Below are 23,554 nucleotides of genomic sequence, written 5' to 3'. Positions count from 1 at the left end.
ACGATGTTTCTCAACTGTTATATCACTATGCTATATTGTCATATTCTTATGAAAAAAGAAAGATTTTTTAAAAAAGTATTTTGATTACACAATGGGCATATTCCTTTCAATGGGAAAAAATCATATTCCCCTTTAAGCATGGGTGACCTGACTAGAAATGTTTATGAATTTATTACCTTCTTTACATTAGCTTGTAGCTCAAAGTTAGTAGAGATGTCATATCAAATTAATATGAGTATTTTCTCTAGATCAAGTATTCACAGGTATTGCTGTTACTGAGATTATTTCTGTATTTGTTAACATTCTTCCTGATTGTGGAATATTGTATTAGCAGAACAATATTTTTTACCATTCCAATGCTGCAATGCCATATTGAAAAGCCATATAGATTAGCTATGTTGGTAAACCAGACAGATTAGTTCTATTCTCCAACAAACAGCAAAACTGCAACTAAGAAAATATGTTTTTCTTTAAAAGGCAGCTGTATACAAGAACAGTGTTTTACAAACGCCAGTGGGCTGTACAGCCTATTTGGGAAAATTGTGAAGAAAAAACTGTAACTTATTTAACAGGGAAAAATGAATTCTTACAAGGTATCAGTTTTAAGACCCACTGAAACCTTCTTTCACATTTTTTTTCTATATTGCAAACATCTCCCTTTTTCAATCGCTTCTTAGCAAAAGCCACTCCTAGAAATGAAAAAGGTCATTCAATGTATTGGAACAAAACTGTAAACATTTGGATAATATTGCTAGAATAGACTTGCTCATGGACTTGTTTGAAAATACGTGGGCTTTTTTGGCTTGAATATAAATTTCAGTAGTCAATGGGATTAATGGGATCTGTCCTTTATTCAGGTCATGGATCATGGATACCTGGAAAAAGCAGGGGTGGTATTGCTTTAAGGCTTTTGCCTAAATGAGGTCATTTGAAATAGTTATCCATAACTCATGCTGATTTTCCCAAACTTAAGTTCCCCTTTATAACTGCACCAAATTGATTGAAAAGAATGTCATTGCTGGTATATGTGTAACAGTGCCTGAGTTGGAAGGAATTATAAGTGTGTGCAATTTGGAATGGTCTAGATCAGAATAAACCACTTTATCTGCTTCACTACAATTTCATAACCTGAAAGAGATTGTTTTCATTCTTACATTTTTCGATACCAACCTGGTAATAGATTTATGCTTACTATATTTCGTGCTAAACGTACAAATATATTTTAAACAAAAATTTTATCAGCAAATGAGGACCAGGAGTTATTTATATAATTAACCTAACAGTCCAGCATTTCTTACTTGATCTAAATTAAATCTTACATGTTTAACTTCCTGGCACTTTGGAAGCATCAAATATTTCCAAAAGATCAAGTCTGAAAACAATTCCAAGAGGAATTAAAAAGTCTCCTTCCATCTGAAATATAGGCTATCAATTCTCAACTTGCCTGTCTGTGTGAAATAGCAGGTTCTTGTCTCTGATGTTGCAATTTTGTTTAAAATAGCCTTGATGATGGCAGGGTACACGAGAATGAAAAAAAATAATAAAAAAGATGACAGCCTAATCTTCAAAGATGACCGATCACAGATAAAAGATTAAGTAACTCAGCATTTGAAATACCAGATTATCTGTCTCCTGGCATCATGTCTGTATACCTCTCCTGCTGAGTTCTGCCAAGATACAAGTGACATGTAAAGATGCTACATCTTACACAACTGAATTGCTATAGAGAATTCTGTTCCCTCCAGCCATTGGGTTAAAAGAAACAAATCCCCAACTGAAATATTTAGTTAATCAAACATATGTTTTTGAGACAGGCAAAGCATTTAGACGTAGAAGAGGTAAATATATTTTAGAGCCAGTTATATAAAGGCCTTTAAAATAGTTCATTTTAACATTTTAAAGCACTCACAGATGGCCTATCAATGGGTAAGTAATGATTACACACCTTTTGTTATTATTACTATTTTATGTATTCCAGTTTTTAAAAAAATAAATATGGGAAGAAAAGCATACTTACAAGGATTATTAGACATGCTGGTCCTATAAAACTCCATATAAAGTTATTCTTTGTGCTGAGCCAACATCTGCAAGGTAAATAGGATGAAATATTTTGAACTACATTTACAGATTACACCCTCTTGGCCTCGTATTGAGTGTTGAAGCCAAATATCTTACTTTTTTGGTATTCTTATTTCTGGACAAAAGTTATTGAATACGTTGTTCCTGGGGATAAAGACGACCCATTTTTTGTAGATGTGTACAGTGTTTTGAAGGGATGTGGTGGCTCAGTAGTGGCTCAGTGGCTAAGATGCTGAACTTGTTGATTGAAAGGTTGGCAGTTCAGCGGTTTGAATCCCTAGTGCTGCGTAACGGGGTGAGCTCCCATTACTTGTCCCATTACATCTGCCAATCTAGCAGTTCGAAAGCATGAAAAAATGCAAGTAGAAAAATAGGGACCACTTTGGTGGGAAGGTAACAGTGTTCCATGTACCTTTGACATTTAGTCATGCCAGCCACATGACCAACGAGACATCTTTGGAGAGCGCTGGCTCTTTGGTTTTGAAACGGAGATGAGCATCGTCCTCTAGAGTCAGGAACAACTAGCACATATGTGCAAAGGGAACCTTTACCTTTACAGTGTTTCCAAGGCGTGCCTCATTTCAAGAGAGGCTTGGGAAAAGCATTCCTTCAAACCTGTTTGGCCAAGTACTGCACACTAATTTAAAAGGAGAGGTGAAATAGCCATGTTGCTTTACTTCACATTGTTTGAATCCTTGGTCAGGTGCAGTCAATTACTGGATAGGCCAGAAAAAGCTTTGGAGAGAGTCACTGTATCCTCCAAATTCTAGAACTGTTGAAAGAAATGACAAGGCAGGGGCTATGGAAGGTACCTGGACAAGGGGCATTGTGTTACCTCCATGGTGACATGACATGACATAACATGAAATGACAGTAGTCAGTTCTGTGTGTGATTTAGGTACTGGTCTAGATGCCAGGAGACTATGACTTTTAGTCTTGTCTTAGGCATGAAAACAGACAGGGTGACCTTGGGCCAGTGATCTCTCTCAGCCCAATCCAGCTCATACAGTTGTATGAAAAAATAGGAGGAGAAAGGAGTATTAGGAGTATCACTGCCTTAAAGTACTATATAAAGTACTAAAGGTGGGATAAAAATTTAATAAAGAAATAAATGGCTCAAAGAACGTTGCTGACACCAAACTGGACCACTTTGAATAAGTCTTATTCCTGGTTAGAGGATATAGTCTTGCCTGAAAGATGGATGAGGTGAGGAAAAAGGAATAATTGAACAGATAGTAATGAACAAAGTTGATACAAAGTATGGAAGAGGCCCCAGAATTCTCCATCCCTGGGATTGACGTAACTATCTATCCAAAACAGTTTGAATGAAATTTGAGGTTTTAAAAATCTTTTTTTTAAATTGCATAATAGGGAGATAATTTTTTTCTTGAAAAATACAATATTGAAATATCATTAAATTATTTTTGCAGCAGCTTGGATAAAAGAGAAGAGAAAGAAGGAGGAGAGGAAGAGTAGGTTACTATACATTAGAAATAAATAATCTATAATAAGAAAAAAAAAAGCTTGGGAAATAGATAAACAGCATATAATATCAGACCAGGACTGCTAAGTGTTGCTTTCTTCCATGGAAATGAATGGAGAAGCCTTTATAGATGAGACCATTACATTTGATCATTTGAATTTTCTCTCACTTCAGAAATAAATAAATAAAAATATCTTGCCTCAAATGTATACTTTCAGACTTGATGATCCTATTTAGTTTTGGTTACAGATGACAGTTTCCCCTTGAATTGATATACTGGGTTTCACCCAATTCAATAGAGGAGACAGAAGTTTGGGAAAAAGTGTCCATACATTGAAGCACTGTCAGATATGTGTCTGAGGCTAAATCTCTTCCATCACCACCAAGGATCTTGTGAATGTTTCTAGTATTTAGTCAAAAATCAAATACACTCAAGACACAATGAGAATGTTCAGCATAGGAACACCGATCTCTTATTGGGCACAAGAGACAGATGGCAGAACACCTTCTGGTGTTGGGTAAATGAAGGTCTTCTGCTCATCCTTAAATGAGGAGTGCTGAAGTCAAAAGTGTTAACGATATTTCAAAGCTGTTAGTATCAAACGATTAGATTTGTTAAAAATATTGACAATGAGAAAGTCATAACCAAAGCATAGTTGTGCTATCACATCCTGGCATGTTTGAAGTATCCAAGGTGTAAATAGTAACTTACACATCAGTTGTTCCGTAGTATTTATATCCCAGTGCAGCCGAAATGCCAACCACCACTGCTGGGCTTACATAGCCAAAAATATAGAAATTCTTGTGTAAGAATCCTTTATTGTAGATTACTCCAACAACTATAAGATACAAATGAATGCCTTCGATACACATCCATGCAAAAGCCGCTAAGAGGAAGTAATGGAGCAATCCAGCAGTGATGGAACAGAATAGCTAGAAGGAGAGGAAAATGGAACAGTATAAGTGATTAATATAAAACAGTACATTTATTCCAGTGCATGTTAAAACTTTCTTCCTGCACAGAGGAAGCACAGATTTTTTTGACATTTTGTCTCAATACAAGACCATTAAGGGCCTGTCATCAACTGTCTGAATGTATATAGGAAAACACTTGGACCAATGTCATTTGAAAACTGAAGCAATATATATACTTGTTTTGCCCATGTAAAATTTTTAGCTTGAAATATTCAAGCCCAGACCAGCTTGCCATACATGAGGGGTGGAGGGAGAGGCAGAAACAGCTGTGGTGGCAAGAACAGCCATGCGATGCAGTGGAGACCCAGACGATGACGAAGTGCCCGGCTGGAATGGCGTCGGCTCTGGTTGCAGCAGATGCAACTGTGAGGGAAGCAATGACAAAATTCTGGTGGCCTTCCAGGACCCAGTTGGATGGCGCCAGATGCAACAGCGTGTGGAATGAAGTGGTTGGAGGCTGGATGGAGGCCGGCGGCCTAAGCACTGGATGGTGCATTGCTAACACGGAACTGAATGACGACGCCGGATGCTGGTTGCATGGGTGGGCCAGAGGGGCATGGCCCCACCTATATAGAGGGCTGGGAGGCAGTAGTTCCCAGCGCTGACTTTGCAATGGACTGCTATGTACTCATTTGTGCCAGGCGTCAGGCTTGAATAAACCTGTATCAAATGGTTCCAGAGCATGTTTGTTTCTGTGTTTGCAAGGCCTGGGGATTTGGACAAGTGAGACCTGTCACATCAGACTATGCAAATTGCAGGCTAATCTATAGGAAGTCCTTAATTTACAACAGTTCATTTAGTGACTGTTCAAAGTTACAACGGCATTGAAAAAAATGACATGACTATTTTTCACACTTATGACCATTGCAGCATACCCGTGGTCATGTGATTTACAGTCGGATGCTTGACAACTGACTCATACGTATGATGGTTGTAGTGTCCCGGGAGTCATGTGATACTCCTTTTGTGACCTTCTGACAAGCAAAGTCAAAGGGGAAACCAGATTCACTTAACAACCATGTTACTAATTTAACAGCTGCCATGATTCACTCAAGAAATATGGCAAGAAAGGTTGTTAAACGGGGCAACACTCACTTAACACATTTCTCACTTAGCAACATAAATTTTGGGCTCCATTGTGGTCGTAATTCGAGCACTACCTGTATTCTTTCTTCCAGGAGATAAATTTAGATTTCTCTTGCTTTCCTTACAGCAATGTGGATAAGCAACGTTTTTCTAGACTGATTAAAAGTAAAGCTACCCATAAAACATATTGGCAGAACTCCTGCTGATACTGGAACATTGCCAGTCTTAAACAATTAAGAGTCTGCCTCCACTTTCATTAGCGAAGGTCTCAATTCTCGGTGAAGTCCACAGGCAGAAGAATTATTCAGTGGAGTTTATATACTCTGAACTGAACTGAATTGGCTGGAACTGTTAGATGAGGATTTTAAAACCCACCTAATGGTGTGGTTATATTGAATGCCAATATTCAGTTTAAGACTGAAGATACTCCACCGATCATGTCTGTTATATTTACACCATGGCATCATTGCATAAATGACAAAAACGGTGTAATCTGTGTGATGACACTCTGTTACAAGCCATATAATATTGCATAGTCTCACAAAGGCTCATTAGGACATACACCTTTGAAAATGGGCACTTTAATGTACCATTTCCTGCATTAAGAAATGATACTCACCTTATTAGTGTTCATGTTAATTCCGATCAAAAAAATAAACTCTGCCAGGAAAAGGCTGCAACAGAGATTTTTATGAATCGTTGTTCTTGTACTTTGGATTTCACTGAAGAACCAAAACGTGAAAATGCACATGGCGAGGCAAATCAATGAGATAATTATTCCAAGCTGAGTGATTCTTGTAAGAATATAATCCTTAGCTTCCTGGGATTGAAGAAAAAATTTAGTCTACTTGAACATTTGAATAAAAATTTATTTTTGTTCTTTTTCCCAAGGTTATCCATATTGCATGTGTATATGTGTTTTGTAGCATGTAAAGGGCAGATGCAGCAGCTCCATCATTTTATGGATTTTCTCTGGTTTCAGTAATACAGCAAATAAATAAAAATCTCTTGCCTAAAATGTTTTCTTTTAGTCCTGATTATCCATTTCTGTCTTGGTTACAGATGACAGTTTCCCTTCCCTTGGCTTCCCTCCTTCCCTCCCTTCCCTCCTCCCCGCCTCCCCTGCCTCCTCTCACACCTCCCTTCCCTTCCCCTTCCCTCCTTTCCTTTCCCTTCCCTTCCCTCTTCCACTCCCTTCCTTCTTTCCCTGCCTCCCCTCCCCTCCTCTGCCTCCCCTCACACTTCCCTTCCCTTCCCTTCTTTATCTCTCTCTTTTTTGTTATTATTCAAATTATTCAAATGACTGGCACAGAGGAAGGAAAAATTAGTGTGGGTTTCATTTTAATGTCAACTGTACCCTTTCTGAATATCAAAATAATCTTTGTACATTTCTGAATGTTTCAGTGTTGTTCATAAATAAAAAAAAGATATTCTAAAGTTATAATGAAGAATGTTCGTACTAAAAGGGATATATGCATATGAAGAAAACTGAAACACATACTTTAGTTACTTTTCATGTAATTTATTAGCATAACTCTAGGTCAGCACTGCGAAATCTAATTTTTGAAATGTCATCTCCAAAGTGTGAAAAGTGTGAAACTTCTGTGTGTTCTCCATTCTAAACCTCTGGAGTGAGCACACGCTGTGAATATTAAAAATCATGAAGGACAAATGAGGGTCTTTCTAATGGCTTTCTGAGATATAGTACACAGACTAAGAAGTGATGCGTAGAAAAGTGTTTAATGAAACCCACAGTTCTTGCACAGAATAAGTTTGGCAACGGGGAAAAAAAAGTTTGGATAGCAATCAGTTCTCTTCCACTTCACCAAGAACTGATCAGTGGGGCAGTTGGAAAACAAGGTAGCGATTGCAGGAGGATAGGTTAAACTGTAGATAAACTAATGCTCTTTGTCACATTGCAGAGTCAGACTGTGAAAGAGACTTCATTGATCCATACAATTTTACCAGGGATGCTGTAACTTTGGCATGCAACTGTAGTAATTTCTATTGTCTGTGAAACATAGTGCAGGGACTCATATTTAGTATAGATCTCTCATTTCCATTGGACCTTTCTTCCAACTAAATGTAGGTGAGAATACCTTTTGAAATGGAAGAGTCATTTTGAGTTCAGATTTTTTAAAGTATAAGGCGCCCCCTCTTTTTTTCCAAACAAAGATATATCAAAAAGTAAATGAACAGCTGGCCATTTAAGAAAAAATTAGGTGTTCCATGATAAACCATGGAAAATGAACAGTGAACAAACCTCTAGCACAGAAAGTAAAATAGAAAAGGGACTGTGTTGTACCAGTGGATATCTAGAGAGTCTAAGAATGTGATGTTCAAGATCAACCTAGCCACAGAAATATCTAATCCTGAAGAAGGAAGTGGTGGAGGAAGAGATTAATCTGTTGGCAGATAATCTTCCTTATAAATGGAGTTTATGGCCCCAAATAGAAAAGACTAATTAAAAAAAATAGTCTTTAAATTACAAAAACAACAACAACCCACTTACAACTTTAGAGCCATTTGAAGACATCAAGACTGCAAAATGAGTAAGATGGTTACATCTGCAAGACGTATGTGTGCTATTGGAGTGGGTCCTCTCGCACCCTTCTGTGGCCCAGTTCCCTTCCATTGTGTCTTCTGAATAATTCCAAAATACACATTTAACATCTTTTTTGCCTACAGTCTGGAGCAGAAACAAAATGTATTAAGAATGATAAACGGCATACAATTCAATGGTGGGTTTCAAACATTTTTACTACTGGTTCTTTGGATGTGGCTTAGTGGGCGTGGCATGGCTTGGTCGGTGTGGCTTGGCGGGTGTGGCAGGGGAAGGATACTGTAAAATCTCCATTCTCTCCCTAATCCAGGGGAAGGTAACTGCAAAATCCCCATTTCCTTCCAATCAGCTGGGACTTGAGAGGTAGAGAATAGATGGGGGCACGGCCAGTCAGAATTTTTACTACCAGTTCTCCAAACTACTCAAAATTTCCACTACTAGTTCTCCAGAACTAGTCAGAACCTGCTGAAACGCACCTCTGATACAATTGTGTGTAAACCTCTTCTAATGAACAACCTCACCTCTGAAATTTGGAAGGTCTTGAAGATCTGGCTTTTATCCTTAGGGCCTGGGCCAGGATGCTAGTTGCATTTTATGCCATTGGACAATCCATAAGGAACCACAGTTAGTTTTTTTTAATTGGTTGCTGTCTCATTTTTTTATTTTTAGCCAACCAAAATGAGCATATTATTCTTTGCTTGCTTCCTGTAGCTCTAATTTTGCCAAAGTAGTATATATACTTGCCAAAGTAGTATATATACTACAAAGTAGTATATACACACCACACTAGCCTTGTGGTGCAACCAAAACAATCTGGAACTGAACACACTCAAAACCGTAGAAATGGTGGTAGACTTTAGGAAAAACCCTTCCATACTTCCACCTCTCACAATACTTGACAACACAGTATCAACAGTAGAAACCTTCAAATTTCTGGGTTCTATCATATCGCAAGATCTCAAATGGACAGCTAACATCAAAAACATCATTAAAAAAGGACAACAAAGAATGTTCTTTCTGCGCCAACTCAGTAAGCTCAAACTGCCCAAGGAGCTGCTGATCCAATTCTACAGAGGAATTATTGAGTCTGTCATTTGCACCTCTATAACTGTCTGGTTCGGTTCTGCAACCCAACAAGAAAAACACAGACTTCAGAGGATAATTAGAACTGCAGAAAAAATAATTGCTACCAACTTGCCTTCCATTGAGGACCTGTATACTGCACGAATCAAGAAGAGGGCCGTGAAAATATTTGCAGATCCCTCGCATCCTGGACATAAACTGTTTCAACTCCTACCCTCAAAAGGACGCTATAGAGCACTGCACACCAGAACAACTAGACACAAGAACAGTTTTTTCCCGAAGGCCATCACTCTGCTAAACAAATAATTCCCTCAACACTGTCAGACTATTTACTGAATCTGCACTACTATTAATCGTTTCATAGTTCCCATCACCAATCTCTTTCCACTTATGACTGTATGACTATAACTTGTTGCTGGCAATCCTTATGATTTATATTGATATATTGATCATCAATTGTGTTGTAAATGTTGTACCTTGATGAACGTATCTTTTCTTTTATGTACACTGAGAGCATATGCACCAAGAAAAATTCCTTGTGTGTCCAATCACACTTGGCCAATAAAATTCTATTCTATTCTATTCTATTCTATTCTATTCTATTCTATTCTATTCTATTCTATTCTATTCTATTCTATTCTACTTTATTTTCTATTGGATATATTTGACTTGCTTTCAGTCTTGAACTTCTAACATCTATGGAAAATGCCTCTACTTTTTTTTTTTTAAAAATGTCCTTCTATCATCCCTTCTCCCTTATTCTACCTTCAACGTTCACATATGGGATGTTGTTGTTATTATACCCTGAACCTCCTCCAAATAATTCACAATAGGTACTTGACATTCATGAGAATGCCTAAATCAAGAAGCGCTTACTTTCTAAGAATATGTAGTGGGGTTTAATGGCTATGTGTGGATTAGAATGTTCAGTTTTTCAATCTACATTTATCATTCTATAGCTCTCAGCTGTTATGTACTATCACTGTATAATGGCAAGTAATCCAAAACGAAATATCCGGAATTATATAGCTATTCTGTAAAACTGTCACTGTGATTGCTGACGGCTATAAGAAACAGTGGCACTGTTCACTTAGATGCCCTGTTAAATTTTATTCTTCGTGGTGGTTGTACTTTGCTAAGTAACGTCAGGAATGCAACAGCCTCCCTCTTTGCAGGTGGGAAATGCTCAGAATTGAGAGTTGGAAGTACAAACTTATTGGCACTGACCCTTTAGGACCTCATAATCCACTGATCACCAGGGGCAGTAGGGTGCTGGTAGAGCATTAAGTGATTTACTTCACCTATTACTGCTTGTGCAAGAGATGTCCAATCTGAAATAATTTGTTTTTTCCTTTCTTCCAGGGTATATAGTAGGAATCAATGATCTAGGCTTTACTTATTCCTATAATGCATTTTCTATAAATGAATCTTTCTTTAACACTTACAAAGTGTGCTTCATTAATTCTTTCTTGGGTGCTATTTTCTTTTTCAAAAATGCTCATATACACTTCAGCCTCCAACAAGGAAGAGCACATTGTTGACAAATGTGTAATAAGACTTCTATGCATTCATTATTCTTGTCAGTTTCTAGTCACACTTTTTAGTAGCTACCTACTACTCCTATTCCCTGCCTTGCACTTGCTGTATTAAACACAACCTTGTAATTTCCCTTCTAATTATATTATGCCATATTGGCAAACAACAGAGTTATAAGGATAGAGCCAAAGCAGCCCTTCAACCCACTACAGAAAAATTACAGTCTTAAGTGAGAGATGTTTTAAAAAGAAAGCTTACCTGAGTATGTTTTAAAGTAAATAATATTTTCTCAGCTGGATACAGCCCAGGTGGAGTGGACCTAATTGCAACAGCTATAACTGATGAACCTACTATTTCTCCATCCTCCGTATTTTCTGTCAGGGACAAATTCTGTGGTAATGAAAGCAGAGCTCCAATATTGTCGTATCGCAGAAACACAACTGCAACTGTGCCTATCCATCAAATAAAACATGCTTAGTGGTTTGAGGATTGTTGATTTTTTAAAAAATATATATATAAATAGTTAAATGTTTTCAAACACTAAAGAAACAACAATAAAAAAAATCTTTTCAAACTCTGACAAGAAAAATATCAAACCAATGGAAATTTTGCAGAAAACTTATGGAAAGACTGCAGAAACAGAGGGAAATGTTTAAAGCAGTAAGGGCTGTGTAACTGTTAGAAATTACATTTAATGATAAAACATTCAATCAAAGAATATTGTCCATATTTTTGGAAGGTAAATCTTCCAACTGTACAATTTAAGAGGGTATAGGTTCCAGGCATTAGGGGATTAGTTTCCAGTCCCAGACAAGGATTGTTCACATTGCCCATTGCAACTATGCACGTGAATCTCCACCTCATTTTTAGATGCATCACCCAAAAGGTTAATGTAAAAAAAAAAGGTTCAAGACTTAATTCACACAGTCATGATTGCCATCCTCTTTTTTTTTAACCCCGTCGCACACCCCCTGCTCATATAATTCTCCAAGCAGTATAGCCAGTGATGGGATTGAAGTAATTTAACAACTGGTTCTCTGCCCTAATTATTTCTTCCAACAACCAGTTTGCCAGACTGCTCAGAAAGTTAACAACCAGTTCTCCCGAAGTGGTGCGAACTGGCTGAATCCCACCACTGAGTATAGCTCTTATAAACTAGATAGCATTCTGAATGTAGACCTATATCTTTTCCTAACAAGTGACTTTGCTTGGAAATGGTAATGACAGAAGGGTGATCATAATGTTTATGAAATATAAGAAAACACCAGCAAATGTTTTTAAAATCCAGTAATTTGGATTCCTTACTTCTCATCATTTAAACTTAAATACAGTATATCCAAGCACATTTATACCTTGCCAAGAATCTTGCCTCCCCCTATTGTTATGATCAACACTAAAGCTCTAAAAGCATTTATGTTTGGTGCTCCCACTGAGACAGAAAGTCACACTAAATATTGTGTACAATATGGAGAAAGGAGCAATCAATAGGGGGCTAATTTCGGGGTCAGCTCATACAAAGAGTTCAGATGTAACTCATAAACAGACTCTGATACTTTGGCATAGCTGCAAGGATGGCATCAAAAATATTTGTTTCCATTTCCAACTAACCACATTTTCTTTGAACCACAAACTGTGATTAGGGAAGCAAGCCTACTTCAGAAATCAGAGTTGGACACTGGCTTGTAAGCTAACTACATTTTGTCTAGGATCAGATAAAATGAAAACTCTGTTTACCAAGGGATGCAGAAACTTTTTTTTAATCTCCTCTGTAATCAAGTCCATGAATCACATGTAATATAAAAGATATGTGACATAGTCAACATGTAAACTTTAGGTTTAATTTCTTTGGCATTCCTCCCACTCCATTCCAATTTATTTTAAAATAGGGAAAAGAACAATACTTTGCAGACCGCATTAACAAGACTTCCTAAATTAAAGGTCCATCTGACTGGGAGGAAAAAAACTTTTAAACTATCAATTTCAAGTAAAACAAAAACAAAACCCAAAAAGCACCAATATTACCACTCCCCCAGTGTACAGTTAAAAATATACTTTCACTTGTGGAATTATAGTCCTGTGGTTAAATTCCAGGGTCATGATACACCCAAGATCATGTAATACTCTATCACTTTGTGAAAAATGTTATCTCATTTTTATGGGAATAGACGACTTATTTAAGAGATGGAAAGTACTTTATATATATTGGTATATTAAATATCCTAAATAACCAAACATCTGCTCCTGAAGACTCAGATTGCATGGCTCCTGTTAGACTTCTCTCTTTTTACACGTCCTCCTTTTTCTCACCTACAATGCATTTCACAAATTTCCTTTCCTGTCTGCTTTCAGATAACCACAGACTTTTTAAATGGGAAGGAACCTTATAGAACAGTGGTTCTCAACCTTTATAGTGCTGCGACCCCTTTAACAACAATTCCCCACGATGTGGCGACCCCAACCGTAAAATTATTTAGGCAGCGATCTCAGCGTGCCTCAGCAGCCGCAGAAGGGGAAAAAAAGTGGCAAACTGTTTTTTTGAATTTATCGCACCTGAAGCCGTATTGGCTAGCGATCTGAATTGCTTGCGATTGCCTTGAGGACGGAGGCATTAAAGCAGAGACTCCTCCCCTATTAAGTTTATCACGCCTGAAGCCAGATTAGGCTAGCGATTGGGAGTGATTGCAGCTGGCTTGAGAGGGAGACATCAGAGCAAAGATTTCTCTCTTTTTTAATTCATCGCACCTGAAGCCGAATTCCTGATTCTTCGACTCGCAAGTGTACTTCCCATTATTCCAATGGTCTTAGGGGACCCCTGGCAAATCGTCAATCGACCCACAATGGGGTCGCGACCCACAGGTTGAGAATTGCTGTTATAGAGCATCCAGTCCAGAGGTGTCAAACTTGATTTCATTGAGGGCCGTATCAGGGATATGTTTGACCTTGGGGAACCAGGATGGGCATTGCTCGTGTCGGGGGTGCCTGTGGCAGCCCGAGTGGTCTGCCAGTGAAAACAGGCTCACGAGCTCTGTTTTTGGCTGTGACAGCCTCCTGCAACCTTCTCATGTGAAAACGGAGCTCCGTTTTCACTGACAGAGGCACCATGGGCTGATCTGCTGTTTCCAGGATGGCCCCGTGGGCCAGATCTAAGCACCCTGTGGGCTGGATCTGGCCCCCAGGCCTTGAGTTTGAAACCCCATCTCTCAGGTGAATGGAGGAACAGATCAAATCAGGAAGATTTTGAAGATTTCATGTGCAAATCTCCAGTGAAAGAGATTCTACCACTGTTTTAGGCAGGTGGCTTATTTTTCTTACTGTTAAAATTTTTATTTTTTAAAAAAATATTCAGATTGTCCATCCATCCATCCATCCATCAATCCATCCATCCCTTAATTTTAACTTGTTCTTTTTCATACTTTCAGCCTCAACAGACAGCAGCTCAATCTCCCTTTTGAATAGGATAATGTTATATATATCCAGTATGAAAATGAGTGTTTTATCACTCCTTTTTTCTTTTGAGAGCTAAACACATCCAACTCCTTTAGCAGTTTTTATTGTCCTCTCTGTTTGCCTCAATTACATTAGGAACTCTTTCTTCTGAGAGAAGACAAATAAGATACCAGGCAATTTCATTTTCACCATCTTCTTCTCATTCTAAGTTTTAGCCTTCCTGAGTCTATCCTTAAAATCTCACACCAACAGTTTGTGTTCTTACTTAATTATCAATCCCTGTTTCCATTTTCTATTTCATTTGCATTTTATTTTTTGACATTGTGCTTTCCCCATTTTTTTCTTCTTTTTCCAAGGAGTTTGTGCTTGTGATTTCAGTATTTCATTTACCAGCTTCTCCCATCCCTTTAAGGCTTATTTATCCTTTAGAATTTCACCCCAAGGTATGTCGTTCATATATGACTTCAGAAACTAGTGACTGAAGCCATGACCAAAATGATGGAGAACCTCTCTACACCAGTGTTTCTCAGCCTTGGAGGCTTTAAGATGGGTGTCTTCAGCCCCCAGAATATCCCAGATTGCAAAGCTTGATGGCTTAAAGATGGCTTAAAGCTTTGCAGCTTTAAGATGGGTGGATGTCAACTCCCAGAAGATAGCTGAGGACTTCTGGGCGTTGAAGTCCACCCATCTTTAACAGTGTTGAGAAACACTGTTCTACACTATTTCAGTTATTCTGCTCAGGATTCAAGGGAGACAGGGGACTGCTTGCAGATTATTGCACCCCTGAAATCTAAGGAAAAGGTTTCCTTATAGACAAATGTAGTTTTCACAAGTTCATTATCAGTCAATGTATGCAACAGATCATAAAATACTTATGAAGATTTATCAGTGTGAGAATGAAAATCCCAGAACGGCATCAAATTTTTTCCATTTTCTAGTTCATATATTTAACTTTATACTGGATTTCTTCATACTGCTAGCGGAACAATGAGGCTGATGAATCTTAGAAAAAGAAGGAGTTTTCCATTGAGTCCAGATATTGTACCAACAACAACCCTGTTGTGTCTGCGCCCCCCGAGCTGGGCCCTCTGCCAGAAAGTGACTCGGAAAGTGAGGGGAAAGGGCCATCAGGACTTACCTCTGGAGCACCGGCTTCCCTGGCTCAGCTTCAGGAGCCAGAGGCAGGCCAGGTGGAGGAGATAACGAGGCCTCTGTCCCCTGGCTCTTCCCCCCCCCAGGCTATGCCTGATGGCGATCAGGCCTGGCTGGACCCTAGGTTTTGTAGGCAGGAGAGGCGGGAACAACAGAAGCACGGGTGGGGCAGGCCTAGGAAGTGCTGAGTCATGGAGCCACACCCCACAGATATAAAAGCATCAGGACTGCTATACCACTTTGTGACAAGCAAATCAACTGCTTAACTAGAGCTGAAGTACTGTTTGTTCCTGGTTGACTCATCAAGAGAGATAACAGAGACACTTGGCAGACACTTGCTAGTTTGCTGCCAGAGCTGATAGTTGCCGGCTAATTAAGTCATTGCTCAGATTGAGGCAAGGGGGACAGAACAAACCCCAAACCACCATCCTAACCTTTAGCAGCCGATATTTCTTTTTTCTTTGCAGAGATCTTAATACTGTCTCCTCCCATCTGAGTATTTTGGTTGATGAGGTTCACCTTCTCCGTGTCAAAAGTATAAAGCCTTAAAGCTGAAAAAGAAAAAGGGGAATAATTTTTTATTTATTTTATTTTATTATTCGTATTTGTATACCGCCCTATCTCCCGAAGGACTCAGGGCGGTTCACAGGCAAGTAAAAAACATATATATACAAATTAAGAAAACCATTAAAAAACTTATTCTAAAAGCCAAATTATTAAAAATAGTATAAATATTAAAACCAATTTAAAACCCCTATAAAATTTAAAAACTAGTCCAGTCCTGCGCAAATGAATAGGTGTGTTTTAAACATTAATTAATAATGTCTTTGTAAATAACAGTTGCACTGAAGACTAGCTTAATATAAAGTTCTGCAAGAACTATTGCAGGCAGTTTTCGAAGTACGACCACAACTGAGCCCAAGCAAGAAATTGTTCAGTGTGTTTTGCCCCATTTTATAATCTTTCTTGCCACAATTGTGAAGTGAATCACTACAGCTGTTCAATTAGTTTCACAGTTGTAAAGTGAATCTGGCTTCTCTATTGACTTTGCTTGTCAGAAAGTTGCAAAGGGGGATCACGTGACTCCGGGACACTGCAACCGTCATAAATATGAGTCAGTTTCTAAGCATCTGAACCAAGGGTGCTATTCAGCAGGTTCTGACAGGTTCTGGAGAACCGATAGCAGAAACTCTGAGTAGTTCGGAGAGTAGGGGCCGGTTTAGCTCTGCCTGGTAAGGCCTGTTATTAAGAACACAAAGCCTGCAATTACTGCAGGTTCGAGCCCGGCCCAAGGTTGACTCAGCCTTCCATCCTTTATAAGGTAGGTAAAATGAGGACCCAGATTGTTGGGGGGGCAATAAGTTGACTTTGTAAATATATACAAATAGAATGAGACTATTGCCCTATACATTGTAAGCCGCCCTGAGTCTTCGGAGAAGGGCGGGGTATAAATGTAAACAAAAAAAAAAACCACAAAAAAACCGGCAAATACCACCTCTGGCTGGCCCCAGAGTGGGGTGGGAACGGGGATTTTGCAATATTCTTTTCCCAAGAGTGGGGAGGGAATTTTGTTATTTGTTATTTTGTTATTTATTTAAATTTTTATACCGCCCTTCTCCCGAAGGACTCAGGGCGGTGTACAGCCAAAGTTAAAACAATTAAATATACAAAATTAAAATATCAATTAAAAATACATATTCAATAATGGCCAGATTAAAACCGTCAATTGACCCAACCTAAAATACACCATATAAAATTACTAAAAATTAAAAATTTGAGAATTTAAAAATCAAGCCAGTCCCGCTTGGATAAATAAATAAGTTTTTAATTCCCGGCGAAAGGTCCAAAGGTCAGATAGTTGGCGCAAACCGGGGGGAAGTTTGTTCCAGAGGGTAGGTGCTCCAACAGAGAAGGCCCTTCCCCTGGGGGCCGCCAGCCGGCATTGCTTGGCGGACGGCACCCTGAGAAGACCCTCTCTGTGAGAGCATATGGGTCGGTGGGAGGCATAAGGTAACAGCAGGCGGTCCCGTAAGTACCCGGGCCCTAAGCCATGGAGCGCTTTAAAGGTGATAACCAGAACCTTGAAGCGCACCCGAAAGACCACAGGTAGCCAGTGCAGACTGCGCAGGAGTGGTGTTACCTGGGAGCAACGTGGAATGGGGATTTTGCAGTATCCTTCCTTTGCCATGCCCACCAAGCCACATCACACCCACCAAGCCATACCCACAGAACTGGTAGTAAAAAAAATTGAATTCCACCACTGATCTGAACTTTGATCATGTGACCATGGGAATGCTGCAACAGTCATAAAAGTGAAAAACAGCCATAAGTCACTTTTTTCAGAGTCGAACAGACACTAAATGAAATGTCGTAAGTTGAGAACTACCTGTACACTGAGATATACAGTTACTACAGCTTCAAAAAGCACAATGTTGTTACTGTTTCAAAAAACCCTTCAATCCAGCAATTCCACAGCAAAGTGCAGTGGTGCCCAAATAACAACACATCCTATTATGCGAATGAACTTATTGTGTGCTTGTATCGCTCAATGTTCAAGTACGAGAAATTAATATGGCAGTATTAATATTATGATTCATATTAATGCATAATATTAATGCATTAACACGATCTCATGCTATATATTTCATGGTTTGTCCCTTTGGCCTCATCCCCTACATCGATCCATAGCCCTTTACTATTTTGCTCATGTGCTTTAAACTGTAGGACCACGTTATTCATGGTAGGTGGATGTCCTTTAATTCCATATTTGTACCTTTTCATTCTTTGCCTGGGGGGGAAAAATGTAACCTCTAATTTGCTTTGCATTAAGCGAGGTTTGGTAAAGAATAACGAAAGCTGCTTTCAGAAGAGCTTCCACTTTATTAAAAATGCATTTCTGAAAGTGAATACCAATTTCTTTAAAAGCACAGGAGACAATACCTTTGAAAGTATTTATTTTGCAATCCATTCAGTGTGCGTTTATGTGAAGATAAAGGCATGCAATTCAACTGCATTGGACTCTAATGATATTTGTTGTCAAAAACAAACAGACCAAATATCAACCCCCCCAACCCCCACCACAGAGTAGAAATGAGAAAGTAGCACGTGAAATCTTTTAGCTTTACATTTCAGTCCAGTGCTTTAATCCCCTGTAAAACAATGGAAAAGTCAATGAGCAATTTTGTTGTAAACAAAACAAAAGTTTGACTGATGGGTTGGAATTACTTAGCGGCATACTCCTATTTTTTGCAGAATTTTTGTTTAGTTATTTATTTTTAAAGAACAATGGTTTTCAATATGCAGGCTCTCATTAAAAGCTTTTCCAGCACCTAAGAATAGAGTTGGAATGGACCTTGGAGGTCTTGTAGTCCAACACCCTGCTCAGCTAGTAAACTCAATACGAGGGGTGTCAAACTCGTGGCACACGGGCCAGATGCTTCACGTGCTGAGCCAGCCCGCCCAGTTTAGCAAAGAGGAAAAAAGTCCCAATACATCATGTGACGATGCCATGATGACGCATGTTTGACAGCTCTGGTCTATATTATTTCAGAGAAATGGTTGTTCAATCTCCACATAAAACCTTCCAGTGTTGGAGCATTCACAACTTCTGAAGGCAAGTTGTTCCACTGATTAATTGTTCTGTCAGGAAACTTCTTCTTAGTTCTAGGTTGCTTCTCTTCTTGTTTAGTTTCCATCCATTGCTTTGTCTCCTGCCCTCAGTTGCTTGGGAGAATGGCTTGACTCCCTCTTCTCTGTGGCAACCCCTGAGATATTGGAACACTGCTATCACTGTTGAGGGACATCATCAGGAGAATATGGATGGCTTGAAAGTTAGGAAAGAGTAATCTGCATTTAGTCAATTGAAAGAACTAGAGGTAGTCCTTGATTTACAACCATTCATTTAGTGACCGTTTGAAGTTACAATGGCACTGAAAAAACTTACACTGAAAAACACTTACAAATGTTGCTGCATCCCCATGACCATGTGATCAAAATTTAGATGCTTGATTCATATTTATGGCAATTGCAGTGCTCTGGAGTCATACAATCAGCTTCTGCAATCTTCTGACAAGCAACGTCAATGGGGAAACCAGATTCACTTAACAACCATGTTACTAACTTAACAACTGCAGTGATTCACTTAAGAATTCTGGCAAAAAAAAGGGCATAAAATGGGACAAAATTCACTTAACAAATGTTTCACTTAGCAACAGAAAGTTTTGGCTGATTTGTGGTTGTAAATCAAAGACAACCTGTATACTCCTCGTACGTTAAGAGACTGTAATGAAACAAATTCATATGCTGCTTGGGGAGGTATTTCTCTCATTGAAAGATTTTAAGGACTGTCATGCCACCAACAAGCCACAGGCTGTCCACCTTGAGAAATGGGACTGATAATCAGGTCAGAAAAGAAGTGACTGCCATCTATCCATCTCTGGTAAAAGGTTTTGCTAAACTTCTCCCTAATACATGCCTGAAAATCAATGGCAGGGTTAGATGTGAAAACCCAAGAGGTTATCTAGCCTCCCATTCAATTTTAAATACCAAGAATAAATAGCTCACATCCATTGGATTTCAAACAGTTGAGAACAAACTTATGATTCTGCTTCTAACGTCAACAATTTGTCTGCAAGGATGCAAAAAAAGAAAGAAAGAAAGAAAGAAAGAAAGAAAGAAAGAAAGAAAGAAAGAACGAACAAGAACAAGAACAAGAACAAGAACAAGAACAAGAACAAGAACAAGAACAAGAACAAGAACAAGAACAAGAACAAGAACAAGAACAAGAACAACTCATCTCCAATGTGTTTTGTTTCCCAAAGCATACCCATATCACTAGCATTAATGTCTACTTCTGCCATCTTTGGGAAATTTTGAGATAGGAAGGCTGTTGTTTCCTCGGTAGCATGCATCAATTTGGTGAGGCTTCTTCTTCTGTTGTCTGCTGGGACAGCTTCCCAGGCTGCCTTCTTATCTTCCTGAACAAAATTATTTACAGTACTAACGAATTCCTGTTGGGTTAATAAAAAGATTATGTTAACATTGTTCCCCGAATAAGACATCTTGTAAGTAACGAAAACTTTAAATCCCAGTTCACTCACGTTAAGAGTTTGATCTCGAAGCCTCTCATCAGAAATGGTATAATTTGTGATACTCAGCAAGGAAAAGGGTACAGATAACATTTCAATGTAAGAAATTACTTCAACTGGTGTAACGGGTCCTATGCTGTTCTTGTTGATTTCTTGTAATACAGCCAGAGGATCTTTTAATTCACTAATCTGAAAGAAAATTTTAAACCATTATGCATGTTGTCCAGTACTTCATTTTAAATGAAGAGTCAATATTGGTGCTTAATTGATAGATAAAAAGTTGCTACTACCATTTTTTCTGCTGAGCTTGAAAGAGAGAAAATTGTATGGTGGATAAAATATAGGTTGTCTACACAGAAAAGGCCTGGATTCAAATGTAACCTTGCCGTGAATTTCTGGATAGTAATAAATATCTCTAAGTAAGGTGATTTCACAATGTTGCACTAAGAATGTTTTGCTCGATATCTAAAGATTATTTCTACCCAGAAATTCTTACCCTTGGATCAATATTTGCACCAGGATAAATTTAATTCTAATTAACAATTCTGTGTACCAATTTCAGGGTATTTCTGTTATACGTGGCTGGTAAAGGTGAAGGTGAAGGTAAAGTTAAAGGTTCCCTGTTGTGGTCACCAGCAGCCTGCGGACTTAGCAGTGGAGTTGGACAGTGAGAAGGAGGATGGGCCAGTCCTGGAGTCAGGGAAAGGCCCGGACGAGAGGCAGATGCATGGACTTTGGAGCCTCCAGAGGCAGACAGCAGAGAGGCAGAGGAACAGGAGGAGCCTGTTCCTAGTGCACACATGAGAAGAGCCATCAGAAGGCAAGAGCAGCTGAAGCAAAAAGGACGACTCAGGAGTAAGGCCAGAAGATGATTGATCTCTCCCATAAGGCTTAAAAGAGCAGCAACGAGTTGTTGGGTTCTTTGTGAAAAAGCAACATTGAATTTCATTGCTTTTTGTCAGCGTCTCTTCAACTTTGTGGGGTTTTTGCCAAAAAAACACATTGGGCAGGTTGCCAAAGACAACAAAGGATGGTGATAAGGCCAAAGGACTGTTTATAAGAATTCGTTTTGGACTAAGCTGAGAATGAATGTAATAAAATAAGTTTGTTCAGGACTGAATTGTGTTTGGTAATCACTACTTGGGCCTTGGTCACAACATTCGCCTCACACTTATGTGCTAGTCATTCCCGACTCTAGGGGGTAGTGCTCATCCCCATTTCAAAGCCGAAGAGCCAGTACTGTCTGAAGACATCTCCGTGGTCAAGTGTCCAGCATGACTAAATGCCAAAGACACACGGAACACTGTTACCTTCCCACCAAAGGTGGTCCCTATTTTTCTATTTGCATTTTTTACGTGCTTTCAAATTGCTAGGTTGGCAAAAGCTGGGACAAGTAATGGGAGCTCACCCCATTACGTGGCACTAGGGATTCGAACTGCTGAACTGCCGACCTTTCGATAGACAAGCTCAGCATCTTAGCCACTGAGCCACTGCATCCCTTTATGTGGCTGGACTACCATTGAAATAATCCACATGCTTAAACAAGAAAGATAACTAAATATATATATTAGTTCTCTGTTTCTCTTGTTATGGAATGGTAGGGTTATAATATAATATAATATAATATAATATAATATAATATAATATAATATAATATAATAATATAATATAATATAATATAATATAATATAATATAATATAATATAATATAATATAATATAATATAATATAATATAACAACAGAGTTGGAAGGGACCTTGGAGGCCTTCTAGTCCAACCCCCTGCCCAGGCAGGAAACCCTACACCATCTCAGTCAGATGGTTATCCAACATTTTGTTAAAAAATTGTGAGAACATTTAGTGTGGGAAATATCATTAATGTTAAAAAATAGATTGGGTGTTTGTAAAATATCTAATCTTGCTTGAATTATAGCCTGATTCCATGAGACATCTATAAAATAAATAATAAAAAAATAAATAAAAAATAAAACCTGTTGTTGCAAATACAATATCAAACTTGTATATGGGAAAGAAAGTTGTTATTAAGTTTTGTAAAGGTTTTCTAGCTTCCAGAAGAAATGAATACTAGCTTTGCATGAAGAAAGTCCATTTTATTTTTATTATGCGTGTTGCACTATATAGTCCCTGAAGCTTTCATAAAATTAAAGTAACTAAAGGAAACTACAATGAATCCAAGTTCAAAAATCATATAATCAATGCTGTTGGATTTCTTTTTGCTACACACTGCAGGATATTTTCATTCTGCAGTTTTTTTTTTGTTTACATTTATATCCCGCCCTTCTCCGAAGACTCAGGGCGGCTTACAGGGTATAAGGCAATAGTCTCATTCTATTTGTATATTTTTTACAAAGTCAACTTATTGCCCCCCCAACAATCTGGGTCCTCATTTTACCTACCTTATAAAGGATGGAAGGCTGAGTCAACCTTGGGCCGGGCTTGAACCTGCAGTAATTGCAGGCTACTGTGTTCTAATAACAGGCTGTCAGGCTGCCTCTGATTATAACTAGGAAAAAATACACCTTGACTTCATTTGCAATAAAGAAAAGTACTTTTACTAATTACATCTGGATAGCAGCAGGGTTTTAAGTTGAATCTGAGACAGAATATGGCTGACAATCTATATCACCCTATTCTTCCCTCCTCTTTCCCAAAAGGTCATCAGGTCTGGTCCAATGCCAGCTCCTTCCCGGGGTCCCATGGTAATCTTCTTCCGCAGGTCTCTGGTTGTCAATCAAATCAGGAATGCAATATCCGTTAGCGTTCGCGCTCAAACATTCCTGTTGAATTCAAACATTAATCTCTCCTCCCACCTTAATTATGTCAGACCGACACTCTTAAAGGCCCCTCTCTTCTTAACTTGAATCCAATAGCTATTTACATTAGAAACACAATCCCATTCTATCTAACAACTGAAATACAATTCCCTTCTATCTAACAACTGAATATAAGGAGTACAAAGAGATACGAAGTTTGGAGTGGAGGCTGACATTTGGCCCTCCTGCAACAAGGACGTTAGTCCTAGAAAGAAAAAAAAGAAAAGTTT

The 23,554-nt window shown here is 38.6% G+C and overlaps 1 protein-coding gene across 1 annotated transcript in view; it reads right to left on the bottom strand.

Annotated features, from left to right (window-relative positions):
* Window positions 1–23,554, bottom strand: part of ADGRL4 (adhesion G protein-coupled receptor L4) — a 147,621-nt gene that overhangs the window by 38,863 nt on the left and 85,204 nt on the right. Inside the window, exons 6-13 of the mRNA XM_058176285.1 lie at window positions 20,504–20,680; window positions 20,230–20,413; window positions 15,839–15,955; window positions 11,064–11,257; window positions 8,136–8,312; window positions 6,243–6,443; window positions 4,275–4,495; window positions 2,018–2,084 (exon numbers count right to left, since the gene is read on the bottom strand). Of these exons, the coding sequence (XP_058032268.1) occupies window positions 2,018–2,084; window positions 4,275–4,495; window positions 6,243–6,443; window positions 8,136–8,312; window positions 11,064–11,257; window positions 15,839–15,955; window positions 20,230–20,413; window positions 20,504–20,680 (1,338 nt within the window). The remainder of the gene's footprint in view (window positions 1–2,017; window positions 2,085–4,274; window positions 4,496–6,242; window positions 6,444–8,135; window positions 8,313–11,063; window positions 11,258–15,838; window positions 15,956–20,229; window positions 20,414–20,503; window positions 20,681–23,554) is intronic.

This window comes from Ahaetulla prasina, chromosome 3 (assembly GCF_028640845.1).
Source record: "Ahaetulla prasina isolate Xishuangbanna chromosome 3, ASM2864084v1, whole genome shotgun sequence".
Classification (NCBI taxonomy): Eukaryota; Metazoa; Chordata; class Lepidosauria; order Squamata; family Colubridae; genus Ahaetulla; species Ahaetulla prasina.
Note: the sequence above shows the minus strand (reverse complement) of the source record. Positions and strands in the feature narration are given on the sequence as shown.